The sequence below is a fragment of the Leucopleurus acutus genome (assembly GCF_964270905.1).
Source record: "Leucopleurus acutus genome assembly, chromosome: 16".
Classification (NCBI taxonomy): Eukaryota; Metazoa; Chordata; class Mammalia; order Artiodactyla; family Delphinidae; genus Leucopleurus; species Leucopleurus acutus.
Genome location: NC_139158.1, coordinates 24,138,546 through 24,152,799, shown reverse-complemented (window position 1 = coordinate 24,152,799; position 14,254 = coordinate 24,138,546). Strand labels below are relative to the sequence as shown.

The following is a 14,254-nucleotide window of genomic DNA, read 5'->3' as shown; positions in this document are numbered from 1 at the left end:
ACGACCACCAGGAAGGCCCAGTGTATTTGCAAGAGGTTTGGAGAGATTAGAGGGTGGTTAGGATAACCCTCTGCTTGCTCCCCAGTTTGTCTTCAACCAGAGCCAAGATGTTAATTATCCCCAGGATCGCAGCTACTGATTGAACAGTCAAGGAGACAAAGATGGTGGGGTATCAGGAGAGCGCGGGGAAGTGGGCTCCAGAGCTTTGGGCTAAACTCTCTGCGGTCTCCTCTGTCCCTGCGGGCAGATTGTTCACTCCTCCCCCACCCTCCAAGAGCACACTTCTATCATAAAACAATTGAGCATTGTCTTCTGTTTTTCCCACTTGGTTGAGAGGTCCTCAAAGGCAAGGATTTTTCCCCCAATTTTAATTTTCTAGTACCTAGCACAGTATGTGGCACGTAGTATAGGCTAAGTTAATATTGTGTGGATCAGTGAGTTGATCGTTAGATGTTTGGAAGAGTGGATGCATGGATGATTTGCTTGGAGGAGGATGGGTGAGTGGATGAATGGATGGTTGGGTTTTTTGGGGGAGGTGACAGGCCATTGAATGCTTTGCTAGGTGGGTAGTTAAATGGTTTGTTGGATGGGTGGTTGAATTTGGACGGATGGATGGATGGATGGGTGGGTGGGTGGATGGAGGGTGGATGAAAAGATGTAACCTTATTGGCCACCTAGAGTCAGCCTCCCACATGATACAGGAATCCACCTTGCAATGCCTCTGACTTCCTCAAGTACGTGCCAGTCTACCTGCAATAACTAATTTACAAGATATTTCATTAACTAAGCAGAATTGTTATAAACATTTCCAAATTCTGGGTATGCTAATGTAGTGTATATTAGTGGTTAAGCACATAGGCTTTGGAAACAGACCTGGGTTTGAATCTCAGCTTAACTTAATTAAAACAGTGTGACCTTGAACAAATAAATCGCTTGGCCTCTCTAAGCTGTGGTTTCCTCATTTGCAAAACAGAGATAAAGGCCCTACCTTTCAGGGTTGCTATAAGGATTAAATGAAATAATTAATGGTAAGGACTGCTGAATGCTCAAGAAGAGGTACTGTAATCGTTATGGTACCAAAATGTACCCACCTGTAACTTTTATTTTCACCAAAAACCAGACGTGTGCCAGATATTCTTACAGTGTTATGTATCCAATGACAAACATTCTGATACAGTCCCTCATCTTTTGGCGTTTATGTTCTAGTAGGGGGTTCAGACAATAAACAAGGAAACAATTTCAGATGGTGTTAAATGCTATGCAGAAAATCGAAATAGGTCGAGGTGAAAGAGAGTGATGTGGTTGGTGGGGGCCGGGTGGCCTTATTGTGACCTGTGAACTAGTGACACGAAGATGTAGCCATACGAAGATCTAGGGAGAGTGTGTCCCAGGTGTCAGGAATGGCCAGTGAAAAAAGGTCCCAAGGCAGAGACGAGCTTGCTCAAGGAAAAGATAAAAGGCCAGGGGGCGAGGTAGATGGTAGGGGCGATCAAGGCCCAGGGGTGTGCAGTCATATCTGCGGGAAGCAGGTCCCGCAGGCCATGGACACGATACACGCTAATCTCATTCCGTCCTCTGGGACGACATAGAAGGAGCCTCGCTCATTTGGTGGCCATTCAGCTTCCCAGTGGCAGCTGACAGGCTCCCAATCTCCTGACCTCCAGGCTAAACAGTCCTAGTTCTCAGCTTTCCCAGTTGACAGTCGGAGACACCTGCAGCTGCTACCCTGACAAGGTTCTGAGTCCCACAAACCTAGAACCCACAAGAAATCAGGTTAGACCCAAAGGAAATTCGGCTCAGGAAAACCAGGATATTTCTAGTTGGGCCTGTAATGAACTGAACCAGTAAGCTGTGTTCCTCCCTGAAACCTTGCCCCTGGAGCATTTGCAAGGGAAGAAAAGGAGAAAAGGTGTCTTTGAGGCTGCTTCCAGGAGAAAAGATGTCTGGAATCATTTATCCAGGAGCCTCTGGTATAGGTTCTGGGCTTTCAAAGAAAAAGAAGCTCTGACCGTGGCTGATCTCCACCCGGGCTGATCCAGGAGCCCAGGTGGGTTCATGAGGACCTAGACCCCCTCCATCGCTCAGCAGTGCTTCCCTCCGTGTTGGCTTTCCTCTCCACGTGGGGACCAGAGGGCTCTGAGCATCTGCCAGTTTCATGGATTGCAAACGTCTCTCATCTAGTAGTTCCAACGAAAGTCCAGAATTCTGTCTTCTTAGCTGAACAGCTTGGTTAGGGCTGAACCATACCTACTGTGGCCAGAGAGAGGCGGTGTCCTGATTAACCAAGCTTCATCCCTGTGACCACCCCTGAAATCGACAATGGAGAGAGACCCTCTCCTTCCACACAGACTGAGAATTGAGGAGGGGGATGATGCCCCCCCAAATATCAGATGATAAATTTCCCATTATGCAAGATGGATAACTTCTAGGGATCTGCTGTACAACATTGTGCTTATAGTCCACAGTACTATCCTGTCCACTTACAAATGTGTTAAGAGGGTAGATCTCATGTTATCTGTTCTTCTACAATTTTTTTAAAACGGATGCTCTTAGGAGGAGAAGGGAGAGTGTATTCTGGACAGGCAAAAACAGCATGTGTATCTTGCGTTTCCCAACTTGAAATTAACTGCTCCTTCCTCTGTGATTCAGAAATACACCTCTTACATCTCTCATCTCCTCCTGCCTTGTTCAGTAGTTTAATATGTGTACACATGTCTCCGTCCGTTCTTTTCAGCTTCCTGGGGATGGAAACCATATCTTCAGGTCCTCAGGGTTCCTACTCCTGTTGTACCAGGACAGCGTAAGGGTCCAGGACTTGCTTGGTTACGTTGAATCAGGTTTCAGGGCCCAATATGACTACTTTGCCCCTCAAATAGTTTCCGGGGAGAAGCATCAGAGAAACGCCCCCCGAGGACGACCGAGCTCACCCCACCTCTGTGGTTTCTCGGGTTTTCCCAGGCAAAGCCAACAAGAACATTCAGTGGGATGAGGATTCGGTGGAGTATATGCTGGCCAACCGGGTCAGAATCGCCTTTGTCCTGGTGGTCCACGGCCGCGCCTCTCGGCAGCTGCAGCGCATGTTCAAGGCCATCTACCACAGAGACCACTTCTACTACATCCACGTGGACAAGGTGAGGACCGCCCTTTCTCTGCAGGTCTGTCTGCCTCTCTCCAAGCTGACCTCCCTGCTTCCCCCCAGAGCATTTGGTCTTGAAGTGCCGTGTGTGTGTGTGTGTGTGTTGGTTTTAGACTTTCTCCATAAACACTGTCATTCGTACCTCTTTTCCTCACTGTCCCACTGCCCGATGCAGTGCCTGTCGCTCTGTGAAGATAACTAACCCAGGGGTGGGCACACTGTTTCTGTAAGTGGCCAGAGAGCAAGTATTGCAGGCTTCGTGGGCCACACGCCGTGTCGCAGCTACTCAGCTCTGTCATTGTAGCATGGAGGCAGCCATAAAAAGCATACGTAGATGGACGTGTGTGACTGTGTTTCAATAAAACTTTACAAAAAACCTGCAGCCAGCTTGCTGACCCCTGAGCATCTTGTTCCAGAGGTTTCTGTCGGTCTGCTGACGTGACATGACTATGTCTTTGGTCAAGAAAGGCAAAGGGGATGCCTATGCAAAAAGCTTGCTTCTTGCAGGCCTGCGAGAGGGTAATGGAGAAATTCTACCTCTTGAAATACTCATCAGGTCTAGATGCAGCTATATTTCTTAGCTTGTTAACCTCAGACCATATGTATCCATCTTGTAGAAAAATGCAGACTCCCAGGCACCCGCCTACACCTAGTGAACCAGTGGCTTAGAGGCGGGGCCAGGGAATCTGCATTTCAGATAGCTAAAGTAATATTTTAAAAATAATGAAGTTCAAATAGCAATGCAGAAAGACACCCTAGGCCTGAATCAGTTACTTGGCAAAGTTCAAAAGCCCTGTCAACTAGAAGGGAAGGGACAGAGAGGGGGCAAGGGACAGGTCTTGATGTTTTCTGCGCTGCTGAATGTCACCCTTTCTCTCCTGGGAAAAGCGCTCTAATTACCTGCATCGCCAAGTGCTCCAGTTCGCCAGGCAGTACAGCAACGTCCGCGTCACCCCCTGGAGGATGGCCACCATCTGGGGGGGAGCCAGCCTGCTGTCCACGTACCTGCAGAGCATGCGGGACCTCCTGGAGATGACCGACTGGCCCTGGGACTTCTTCATCAACCTCAGCGCGGCTGACTACCCCATCAGGTAAGGTGGCCTGGCCCCAGGCCAGCCTGCTCTGGAGTCCTGCTTCCCCTGTCACAGCTGGGAAGCCAGAGGCAGAAGCAGCCTGCCTCCTGTCTGGAGAAGCCTTTGTGCCTCTGTGAGACGCTTATGCACTGTCTCCATGAGATCTCTCTGCACAGGGTCCACCCTGAGCCTGAGAATCATGTGAGCATTCGCTCATCCATCCACTCGTTCAACAGAGATTTCTTAAGTACATGGTTTTTCCAGCTCTGTTTGAGAACACACTGCAAAGGCCAAAACCTTTGCAGTGGGGGAGACAGACAGCACATAAAATAAATAAAATGGTATATCAGAAAAATAAGGCAGAGAGCAGCAAGATGAGAGTGGCCAGGAACGTCCTTCCCGAGAAGAATGGAAGACGCCGCTTGAGCCACCCAGACAGGGAGAGTGGTCCAGGAGGAGGGCGGAGCGGGTGCTGAGCCCTGTGGATGCCTGGTGTGTTCCAGGAACAACAGGGCTCAGGGTGGCTGGAACAGAGTAAGTGAGGGGAAAGTGGTAAGAGACAGAAGCCAGAGAGAAAATTGAGGTGAGATCATGGAGGTTCTAGAATTTGGCCATTACTCAAAGAAAGATGGGAATCGCTGGCATGTTTGGGGCAGAAGAGGGTCAAGGTCTGACTTACGTGTTAATCTGAAAGGGACAAAATGGAAGAAGGAGGAGTGCTGTGACGGCTCGGGCAGAATCACAGACAGGTGTCTCCGGGCTGTTGGAGGCCCGTGGTGTGTTCACCTGGCTCCTCTCAGATTTCAACACATGAGTTGATTGCCCACATTTTAAAACCGGGAGATTGCAACTGAAACTCCAGATTTCTAGCTTCTCTTGAAGCCCTCCCACTGAACCTGCAGGCTGCTTGGCCACAATTGTGGGCAGCTGGCGGAACAGCCAGCAGCCCCTAGGCAGAGAGAAACTCAGATGCCACCAGGAAGGCCTGTCCCTTTGCACGAACGTTGGTCTACTCTTTAAGAGAGACGTAAGCAAAGAAAACCCCCGGAGATCTGTAGAGGGGTAAAAAGGCAAGAAAATGAACTATATTTCTGATCAAGAAGGCAGCTCTTTGCTTGACCGTGTCTTCCATCTTGATTTTTTTTTTTTTTTTTTTTTTTTTTTTTTTTGCGGTACACGGGCCTCTCACTGTTGTGGCCTCTCCCGTTGCGGAGCACAGGCTCCGGACGCGCAGGCTCAGCGGCCACGGCTCACGGGCCTAACCGCTCCACGGCATGTGGGATCTTCCTGGACCGGGGCACGAACCCGTGTCCCCTGCATTGGCAGGTGGACTCTCAACCACTGTGCCACCAGGGAAGCCCCCATCTTGATTTTTGACAAGGCTGAAAAGGAGAGGTGAACAGGGTGAAGGGGAGAAGGCCTTCCTTCCTCTCCTGGCACTGGGTATAGCATTCCCAGAAGAGCTAGATAAAAGTTTTTGTCATTGTTGTTTAATATTCCTTTATCCGGGCAATTTTCATACATGCACAAGAATATGAGACTAGTATAGTGACCCCCACGGCACCCAGTTTCAACTGTAATCAATTCACCTTGTATCTATACAAGTACAGACTTTCACCCTCTTCCACCAACCCTTGGTGAAGCATTTCCAAGACGTCATATAATTGTATCTGCAAATACTTCAGTAAACATATCTAAAAGGTAAAGTCTCTCTTGGAATTTAACATCAATTTGATTATCACACCCAAAATATTAACAGTCATTCTTAATGCCATCAAATGTGGAGATCACATATTCCCGGGAGTTTGGGTTTTGAATCAAGATCCGTATAAGATACAGGCATGGAGGGAAGACCTCTCTTTAAAACTAGCAATGGCTTCTGTCTCCTTTCCTGTGCCCCTTTCAGTCCTGGGCTTGGTGGCATCCCATCATCTGCTGGGAGAATCTGGACCTTGGAGGACATCAGGGGAAAGCACAATCCTTGGTTAGTTGACGTAGGATACTCCTGGCACTCTTTGAACCTGAGGAAAATAATGGGGATTAGAAAGATACCAGTTTTCTTTTATTCATAGGGTGGCAGGAATACAAGGGGGTGATTATGAAGTATCTCTGGCAGACTTTTACTTACTTATTCATTCATTCCACAAACATTTATTAAGCAACTACTATGTTGAGTACTACAAGCACTCCTTGGGCATTCAGTGGAGCATGGATCCTAGCTGGGAGGATAGAATTAGATAATCATGCAAGCGACACATCATAGTAGGTGTGAACAGACTGTAAAGAAAGGAAGATGGTGTGAGTGGAGGAGGGGCATAACCAGGGGGTCAGAATGGCAGCAGTTCTGAGCTGAGACCTGAAGGATAAGAAGGGATCGGCAGACAAATGGAAAACAGGAAGATCCTTCTAGACGAGGATTTCCCAACCTAGACACGAGTGACATCAGGCTGGATCATTCTGTGTCCTGGGGGCTGCCCTGCTCACTGCTGGCGTTTGGCAGTACCCCTGGCCTCTACCCACTAGATGCCAGCAGTGGGCCCCGCCCCCAATCACTTGTGACAAGCACAGACATCTCCAGATGTTGTTCCCAGAGGAGCAAAATCGCCTCCAGCTGAGAACCGTCTGAACAGCCTGGACTCGGGTCAGAGATGAACTAGTTGCCGTTGAGAAATTTAAACATGGCTGGAGTATAATAAATAAAACGGTGAGGAGAGGTGAGTGTAGAGAAGCACAAGGCATGGGTGAGTTAGAACATTCTCCCTCCACCTTCCAAATAAGGACCGCATTCAGAAATATCCCAGCATGCTGAGTGCAGCTGCTAGCGTGGCAGGCACTCCCGTCAAGGGTCTGGGGTCTCACTCTCCCACCTCCGGACCTCCTGTGGAGGCCTCAGAGTTCACCTCAGCCTCGGTTGGGTGGTGACACTTGGCCAGAGATCTCAAGGGCAGGTGGGCCAGCCCATGGCCCTTCCCCAAAGAATCTCCTCAGGTCTCAGTGCTGCCCCCCAGAGGCCCTCTGTTGATTTGCAAGTTGAAGCTGTAACAGCGGCCACTTAGCCAGGTCACCTCGGCCAGGATGTCAGGATTTCTAGCATTTCGTATGCAGGAGGATGAGTGCTCAGGCTTCCATCTGATGGCTTAAGGTTTGACTCTGAGTTCTGCCACCTTACTAGCGGGTGACCCTTGGCAAGTAAATTCAATCTTTGTGAAATCAGGTTATAACAATAGAACCGAGCAGAGTTTGGGCACTTAGAAAGCTCAGTAAATGTCAACTGTTAATTCCCATGCTGTCTCCAAGGCTGCACCTCATAATCTCCAAGAAAGATCCAGAAATCCTTTCTCAGACCGTGTGCCCCACCCACTTTGGGGTTCAGAGAAGGGAGTCGTCATTTTTTTAGCTTTAATGCTTTAGTTGTCTCGACATCTCTGTCAGTCTATGTCTCCTCTGCCCCCCACGGCCCTCGTTCCCATGCGCCCCACCCCAAGCTCTTCTGGCCACTCACGTTGCCAGCCTCGTGGCCAGAGGCACTTCACGCATCAGGCACTGCTGCTTCCTCTTGCTGTTGTTTTCGTAAAATCGCCCCACACAGAAACATATGAATTTTGCAGATGAATGGTTTTATCCTGGGCAACTCTGATAAGCTTTCACTTCCCATCTGCCTCTCCATCTGTAGCTTCCAAAACCATGACTTCTCCCCTCCCAGGAAGGATGAGCAAACTTAGGAGCCTTCTCGAAGGGGCGTGAGTGCCCAAGTCAGTAGCTTCTACGAGGCTCTGAAAACCTGGGGGGATGGATATCCAAGGGCAGAGGCCACCTGTCATGGCTGCTCTGAGCTGTTTGTGACTTGACATCGCCTGCCCGGTCTGCTGCCTAGTTCTGACTGCTGGCCAGACTCATTGGTCTTCACTGGCCAGTAGCCTCGATGAGACCCTGGACACAGACAGCCTGGCTGCAGAATCTTCCACCACCGGCCGGCCGTGTGAACTGGTACAATCAGCTTCAGCCTTCTGCATCTCAGCGTCAGCACCTGAAAGGGGGCACAGTATCAGTACCTACTTCATAGCGCAGTTAGGAGGATTAGAGGACATGTTGCATGTCAAGGGCTTAACACAGCGCCTGACACAGAACGTGCTCGTTAAATGCAGGCTGTTATTATTATAGTGGTGGAGTAGCGTGGACCCCATGGGCTGGACTTCACCGTCAACTGAGTTGCTTTCCTTTTTCCCTTCACTCGTGAGAAGACCAGGAAAATATTTCTTGAACATCTCTTTCAAAAGTGGGAAAATCAAAGTTAGACTTGAAGGCTAAAATGTTTCAAGAGAAGCAGGATAGAACCAACTCATCTATGAATGGGAAGACTGTTCTCATGTTTGGAATATGCAAGCGAAGTGTGTTTAAAGAATCCAGGTCTTCCTCCTTCGCCGTTGATGTGACCGCCTGGCCCACGTAGGCTCTGGTTGGAGATGTTTACGTATCCAGCGTGTGAATGAAAATGGATGCTTTCAAGCACTGAGACCCTGCTAGGTCTGGAATCCTCAAAGGACATGATGGTTTTATTCAATATGTTCTATGTACTGAGTAAGGCTGGACACTGCGCTAGCATTCTTCGGTTAGATGGGCCACAGGAAGGGATGAAACCCTAAAGCATTGCGCCGTTGGTCTGCGTGGTTTGGGCCAGTAGCAACAGACCCCACACAGTCTGTCACTGGGCTCTGTGTCCCAGAGCAAATCAGATGCAAAGGCCGAGTGTGTCCACGGCCCCTCTGGGGCTCATATTCTGTCTGTGGTGTATGTGTGCATGCGTGGGTGCATGCATGCATGTGTGTAGGTGTGTGCGAGCATGCGGTAGGGGAAAACAGTATTTCAGTTTTTCAAGCTAAAGGCAGGATCTACTAATTCTGCCTCTTGGGGATCCACAGCAACAAGGTCTAACGTAGCGGGACCTACCATGTGGATATTTAAGCTACACTTGACCTAGACCCAAACCTCTCTCTTGACATACCACCAGGGACCCAGAGCAGGAACCTAAGAGGTTTTTTGCGGCTCCTCAGCAGGAAAGACCAGCTCGTACAGACAGGAAGCAGGTGTCCTGGCTTCTTTGCAGCGTCCCCAAGACCAGGGTCTCCATGGCACTGATCAAGCAAGACTAGAGCCCAGATCCAGCAGCTGTTTCCTGTGTACCTACTGTGTGCCAGGCCCTCTGCTGGGACCTTTAACACGTGTGTGTCTTAATCCTCATCCCTTAAAACATGACTTCCAGTGTGTAAAAACGTTTAAAGAGGTTAGTATTCAAACAGAACTTCTAGTGAACCTTGCAGGAAAGTTAAGCCCTTGATAATATTCGGCATGGAGCCTGGTCGCCCTGGGATCTGGGCAGAGGACTCAGGCATCTGTGCACAGTCGATCCCCTGCTTTTCATTCCTCTAGTCAGTTCCGTGATTCTCGAGTGGGTCAAGGAAATCCTGTTGTTAACAGCAAATGCAACCGCAGCAAATGCATTTACAGCACTTAGTACATCCCCGGCATGATTCTAAGTGCTATCCATGGTCCTGACAGCAATTCCATGAAGTACATACATACTTTGGGGATCCCATTTTTCAGATGAAGAAACTGAGGCACAAAGATGTTAAGGAACTTGACCACAAGGTTCCAGCCAGTGATCTTTTTTTTTAATTGAGGCAAAATTCACTTAACATTAAATTAAGCATTTTAAAGTGCTCAATCCAGTGGCTTTTAGTACATGCACAATGCTGTGCACCCTAGAACCTCCATCTAGTTCCAAAACAATTTCATCACCCCAAGAGGAAACTCCATCCCTCCCCATTCACCTCCCCCCATGAGCCCCTGTCAATCTCTAATCTGCCTCTCTGGGTTTGCCTACTCTGTATATTTCATATCAATGAAATCGTACAGTGTGTGATGTTTTGTGACTGGCTTCTTTCACTTAGGATAATATTTTCATGGTTTACCCACATTGTAGTATGTGCCAGTATTTCATCCTTTTTTATGGCTGAATACTATTCCATTGTGTGGCTATAGCGCGATTTGTTTGCCCACTCATCAGGTGGTAGAGCCGGGATTCTTAAGAGCTCCCCGAAAGCCGTGTCTTTTGGCCAGCCTGGATGGTGCCGTATGTCCTGAGGTGAGGACCTCATCAGGTTGAAGAAGATGCAGCTTCATCACGTGGGACTCTGCACAGCATTGGTACTTAGGGACTTTTGTTGACTGATCCCTGATGATGCTGGGGTCGGGGTAGGGGTGCTGATCTGATGCACCAGCGTCCACAGAAGCCTGGTGACCTTTCCCCTTCAGCCTGGCCCACCTCTGCCTAGTTCTAGCAGAAAAGCTCCCAGTGATTCCAGTTGGCTGAGGCAGATTTGAGGTTGAAGATGGAAAGATGGAGGCTTAGGGTCAGAGCTCTAAGCTTCCCTTTTTCCCTTCCTCCTTCTTTCACCATCCAAGCCCCTTCTGAAGGCAGCCTGGGGGTGTCCTGGGGAGGAAAGAGCTCAGGCCTGCCTGTGAGGCCAGCTGAAAATGGTCTCGCAGATGAGATCAGGAGACAGGGCTCCTCTGACTTCACTCAGTCATGCAACAGATAATTATTGAGCACCTGCTATGTGCCAGACACTGTGCTGGGTACCAGGTGTTCAACGGGAAAGAAGAACATGGTCAGTCCCTGCCCTCATCCTAGTGGTCAAGGGTGCAGACTTAAGCCAGACCAACTGAGCTTGAATCCCAGCTCTTCTGTTTACTAGCTGTGTGAAATTGAACTTGAGAAAAATCGCTTAATATCTCTGGGCCTCAGTTACGTCATCTGTAAAATGGGTACAATAACAGCACCACCCCATACGGTTGTTAGAGGATGAAATGAGTTAACATGTGTAATGTGCTTAGTAAGTACTTGGTAAGTACTGTCTGTATGGCAGCCATTGTTATTGATGGGAGAAGACAGACATTAACCAGAATGATCACACGAGTGAACACGTGGTCACAAAGTGAGGCAAGTATTCTGAAAGGAAGGAGGGATATAAGAGCCCTTAGCAAGCAAAGCTCACCTGGACCAGGGAGCATGGGGTGGCCTCCCTGAGGACGCAGCACGTGAACTGAGGTGTGCGAGATGGGTTGGGCTTAGCTAGCGGAAGTGTGCAAGATGATTCTGGGGTAGTGTTCCAGGAAAGGGGATGGCATGGGCAAAGGCCTGCTGGGAGGAGGGATGCTGGCATGCCTGAGGAGCTAGAAGAAGGCTGACGTGGCTGAAACACAGCGAGCCAGGGGTTGCCTTACTACCAGGGAGGATGGTCCAGCCAGTTCCTGCAGGGACTTTTGATCACCTGTCCGGTGGTTGAATCCTTAGCCCATGAGCTGTGTGGTTTCAGCGTGAAGTAACCTTATTTACAATGTGGAGGGATCACTTTGGCTACTGTGAGACAAGAGTGGGGAGGGGATGGAGCGGGAAAGGGGAGGCCAGTGAGGAAGGATGGGGGCTGCAGCTGCTGACCTAGAACCACATTCAGGGAGCCCCCTCCTCCCTGCACCTCCGGCAGAGGCCAGAGTCCTGTAAGCCATCGTGAGCTTCCTGAATCCAAGCAGCAGCTCAGCCTTTGAGGCACAGAGCCAGGCCGCCTCCTGTGTGGCGCTCAGGCCCCCCATCTGCACGGAACAGCCCCATTCTCAGGAGACCCGTAGAGCAGGGCTGGTGCAGAGGACCCAGGGCGCCCGGGGGCCTGAGGCCAGAGTTTCAGAAGAGGACTGAGTGTGAGGCAGGAGGGGACAGCTAAGGACTGAGAAAGAAAGTGGCTCGAGACCCCTCTTTGTTCTTTTGGTGTTAATTGTCATAAAACATGCGTAACATAAAATTTACCATTTTTAGGTGTACAGTTCAATGGTTAAGTACATTTACATGGTTATGCAACCAAGCTCCAGAACTCTTTTCATCTTGCAAAACTGAAACTCCACACCCATTAAACAAAACCCCCATCGCCCCTCCCCCAGGCCCTGGCACCCAGCATTCTCTTTTCTGTTTCTGCGGATTTGACTGCTTTAGGTACCTCATGGAAATGGAATCAGACAGTATCTGTCTTTTTGTGACTGGTTTATTTCACTTACCATAATGTCAGGGTTCATTGATGTTGTAGCAGGTGTCACAATCGCCTTCCTTTCTAAGCGTGAGTACATCTCCCTTGTACGTATAGACCACATTTTGCTTACCCCTTCATCCATCATTGATGGACACTTGGGTAGCTTCCACCTTACGGCTATGGTAGATAACGCTGCTGTGAACATGGGTGTATGAGTATCTCTCCACCTCCCTGCTTTCAGTTCTTTAGGGTATATGCCCAGAAGTAGCATTACTAGGTCATATGGTAGTTCTCTCTTTAGTTTCTGAGGAACCTCCATACTGTTTTCCTTAGTGGCTGTACCAATTTACATCACCACAAGCAGTGCACGAGGGTTCCAATTTCTCTACATCCTTGCCAACATATTTTTCTTTTCTTTCTTTCTTTTTTTTTTTTTTTGATAGTAGCCATCCTAATGGGTGCGAGGCATTTCTTATTCTTTTTAAGGAACATAAACTCCCAAAACAAGGGCCCTGGAACCCTTGGAAGCTTTCAGTAGCTGGTACAACTCTCAGTAGACCCATGAGGTTAGCTACAGGCAGTTGTCTCCCCACAGGATCATAGCCCTCAAATGATTATTCTAGAACTTCTTCCCAGCCCACATCAGTCCCCCTTCTCATTCCCCATCCTTCTGAATAAGACCACCTGTTCACCAGCAGCTGGAAACCTGTGTGCCTTCCATCTCACCCCTCCATGGGGGCCTGCATATTCTCATTCTAACCCTGATATCTTTCTCATGTGTGTTTCCACCTATGATTCTTCTATCTCGGCCCAATTCAGACCCTCATTGCTTCACACCTGGGCCTTCAGAGTTCCCCAAGAGGACATAGTCTGAGCCAGACTCTGAAAACAGGCTAGAGCTTCTCCAGGGCCGTTCGGAAAAGCAGCGGCCACTACCCTCTCTGGGAGCAGCTTGCAGGATATAATCATTTATTTACTCAAGCAAGTGTGCAGTTCACTTACCGACTGGGTGTTGAGCCAGGCTGAGTGCCAGGCACTGTGCTAGGGACTGGGAGATGCAGCAGAGGAACGGACTCGCTCATTCACTGAGGGGGTTTACAATCTATGGGAGAAATGGTGATGACGTCAGTAAAGTCATGTTGGGGTGCCGTGATGGGGAATAAGCAGGGGGTCCTACTTTAAGGAGCATGGTCAGGGAAGATGAGATGCTTTTAAAGAGTGCTGTTTAAGCCAACTCCTGAAATGGGGCCCACTGTGCAAAAGAGGGAGTGGAGGTACCAGGTGAAGGGGAACAGCACGTGCAAGGGCCCTGAGGCAGGGAAGAGCCCAGCGCGTCCAGGAACTAAAGAGAAGAGAAGTAGGTGGAGCAGAGTGATGGAGGCGGGGGGTGGAGCAAGGTGAGCCCTCTGACTCCTCCTTCTGCCCACCTGCCTCTGCTCTCCGTGCCCTTAGCCTGTGTCGTGGGTTCCTCAGGCTGCTGTACGAAATGACCACTAACTGGGTATCTTAAAACAACAGAGATTTATTCTCTCACAGTTCTGGAGGCTCAAAGTCTGAAATCAAGGTTTCTGCAGGCCCGTGTTTCCTCTACCGGCTGGAAGGGGAAACATTTCTTGCCTCTTCCTAGTTGCTGGAGGTCACCGTCAGCCCTTGGTGTTCCTTGCCTGGTAGATGCGTCACTTCAATCTCTACCCCCGTCTTCGTTTGGCCTTTTTCCTGTATGTCTGTCTCTCTTCTCATGACCTTTTTATAGGGACACCAGTCATTGGAGTTAGGGCCCACCCTAGTCATCTTAACTAATTACATCTACAGAAGTCCTAATTCCAAATAAGGTCACCCTCTGAAGTTCCAAGTGGATATGAATCTGGGGAGGGGAGACACCCTTAAACCCGGTACAGCCTCCCTCCGCCCCTTGCTGGGCCAAGTGTGGGATGCAGCTGCCCTGCGGGAGGGGACGGTGCTGTCCT

General features: G+C 49.4%; 1 protein-coding gene across 1 annotated transcript in view; it reads left to right on the top strand.

Annotated features, from left to right (window-relative positions):
• The window catches only part of XYLT1 (xylosyltransferase 1), a gene marked incomplete at both ends in the record, with an annotated part of 298,048 nt that overhangs the window by 218,672 nt on the left and 65,122 nt on the right, over positions 1-14,254 (top strand). The window contains 2 exons of the mRNA XM_082857206.1: positions 2,959-3,131; positions 4,025-4,227. Of these exons, the coding sequence (XP_082713332.1) occupies positions 2,959-3,131; positions 4,025-4,227 (376 nt within the window). The remainder of the gene's footprint in view (positions 1-2,958; positions 3,132-4,024; positions 4,228-14,254) is intronic.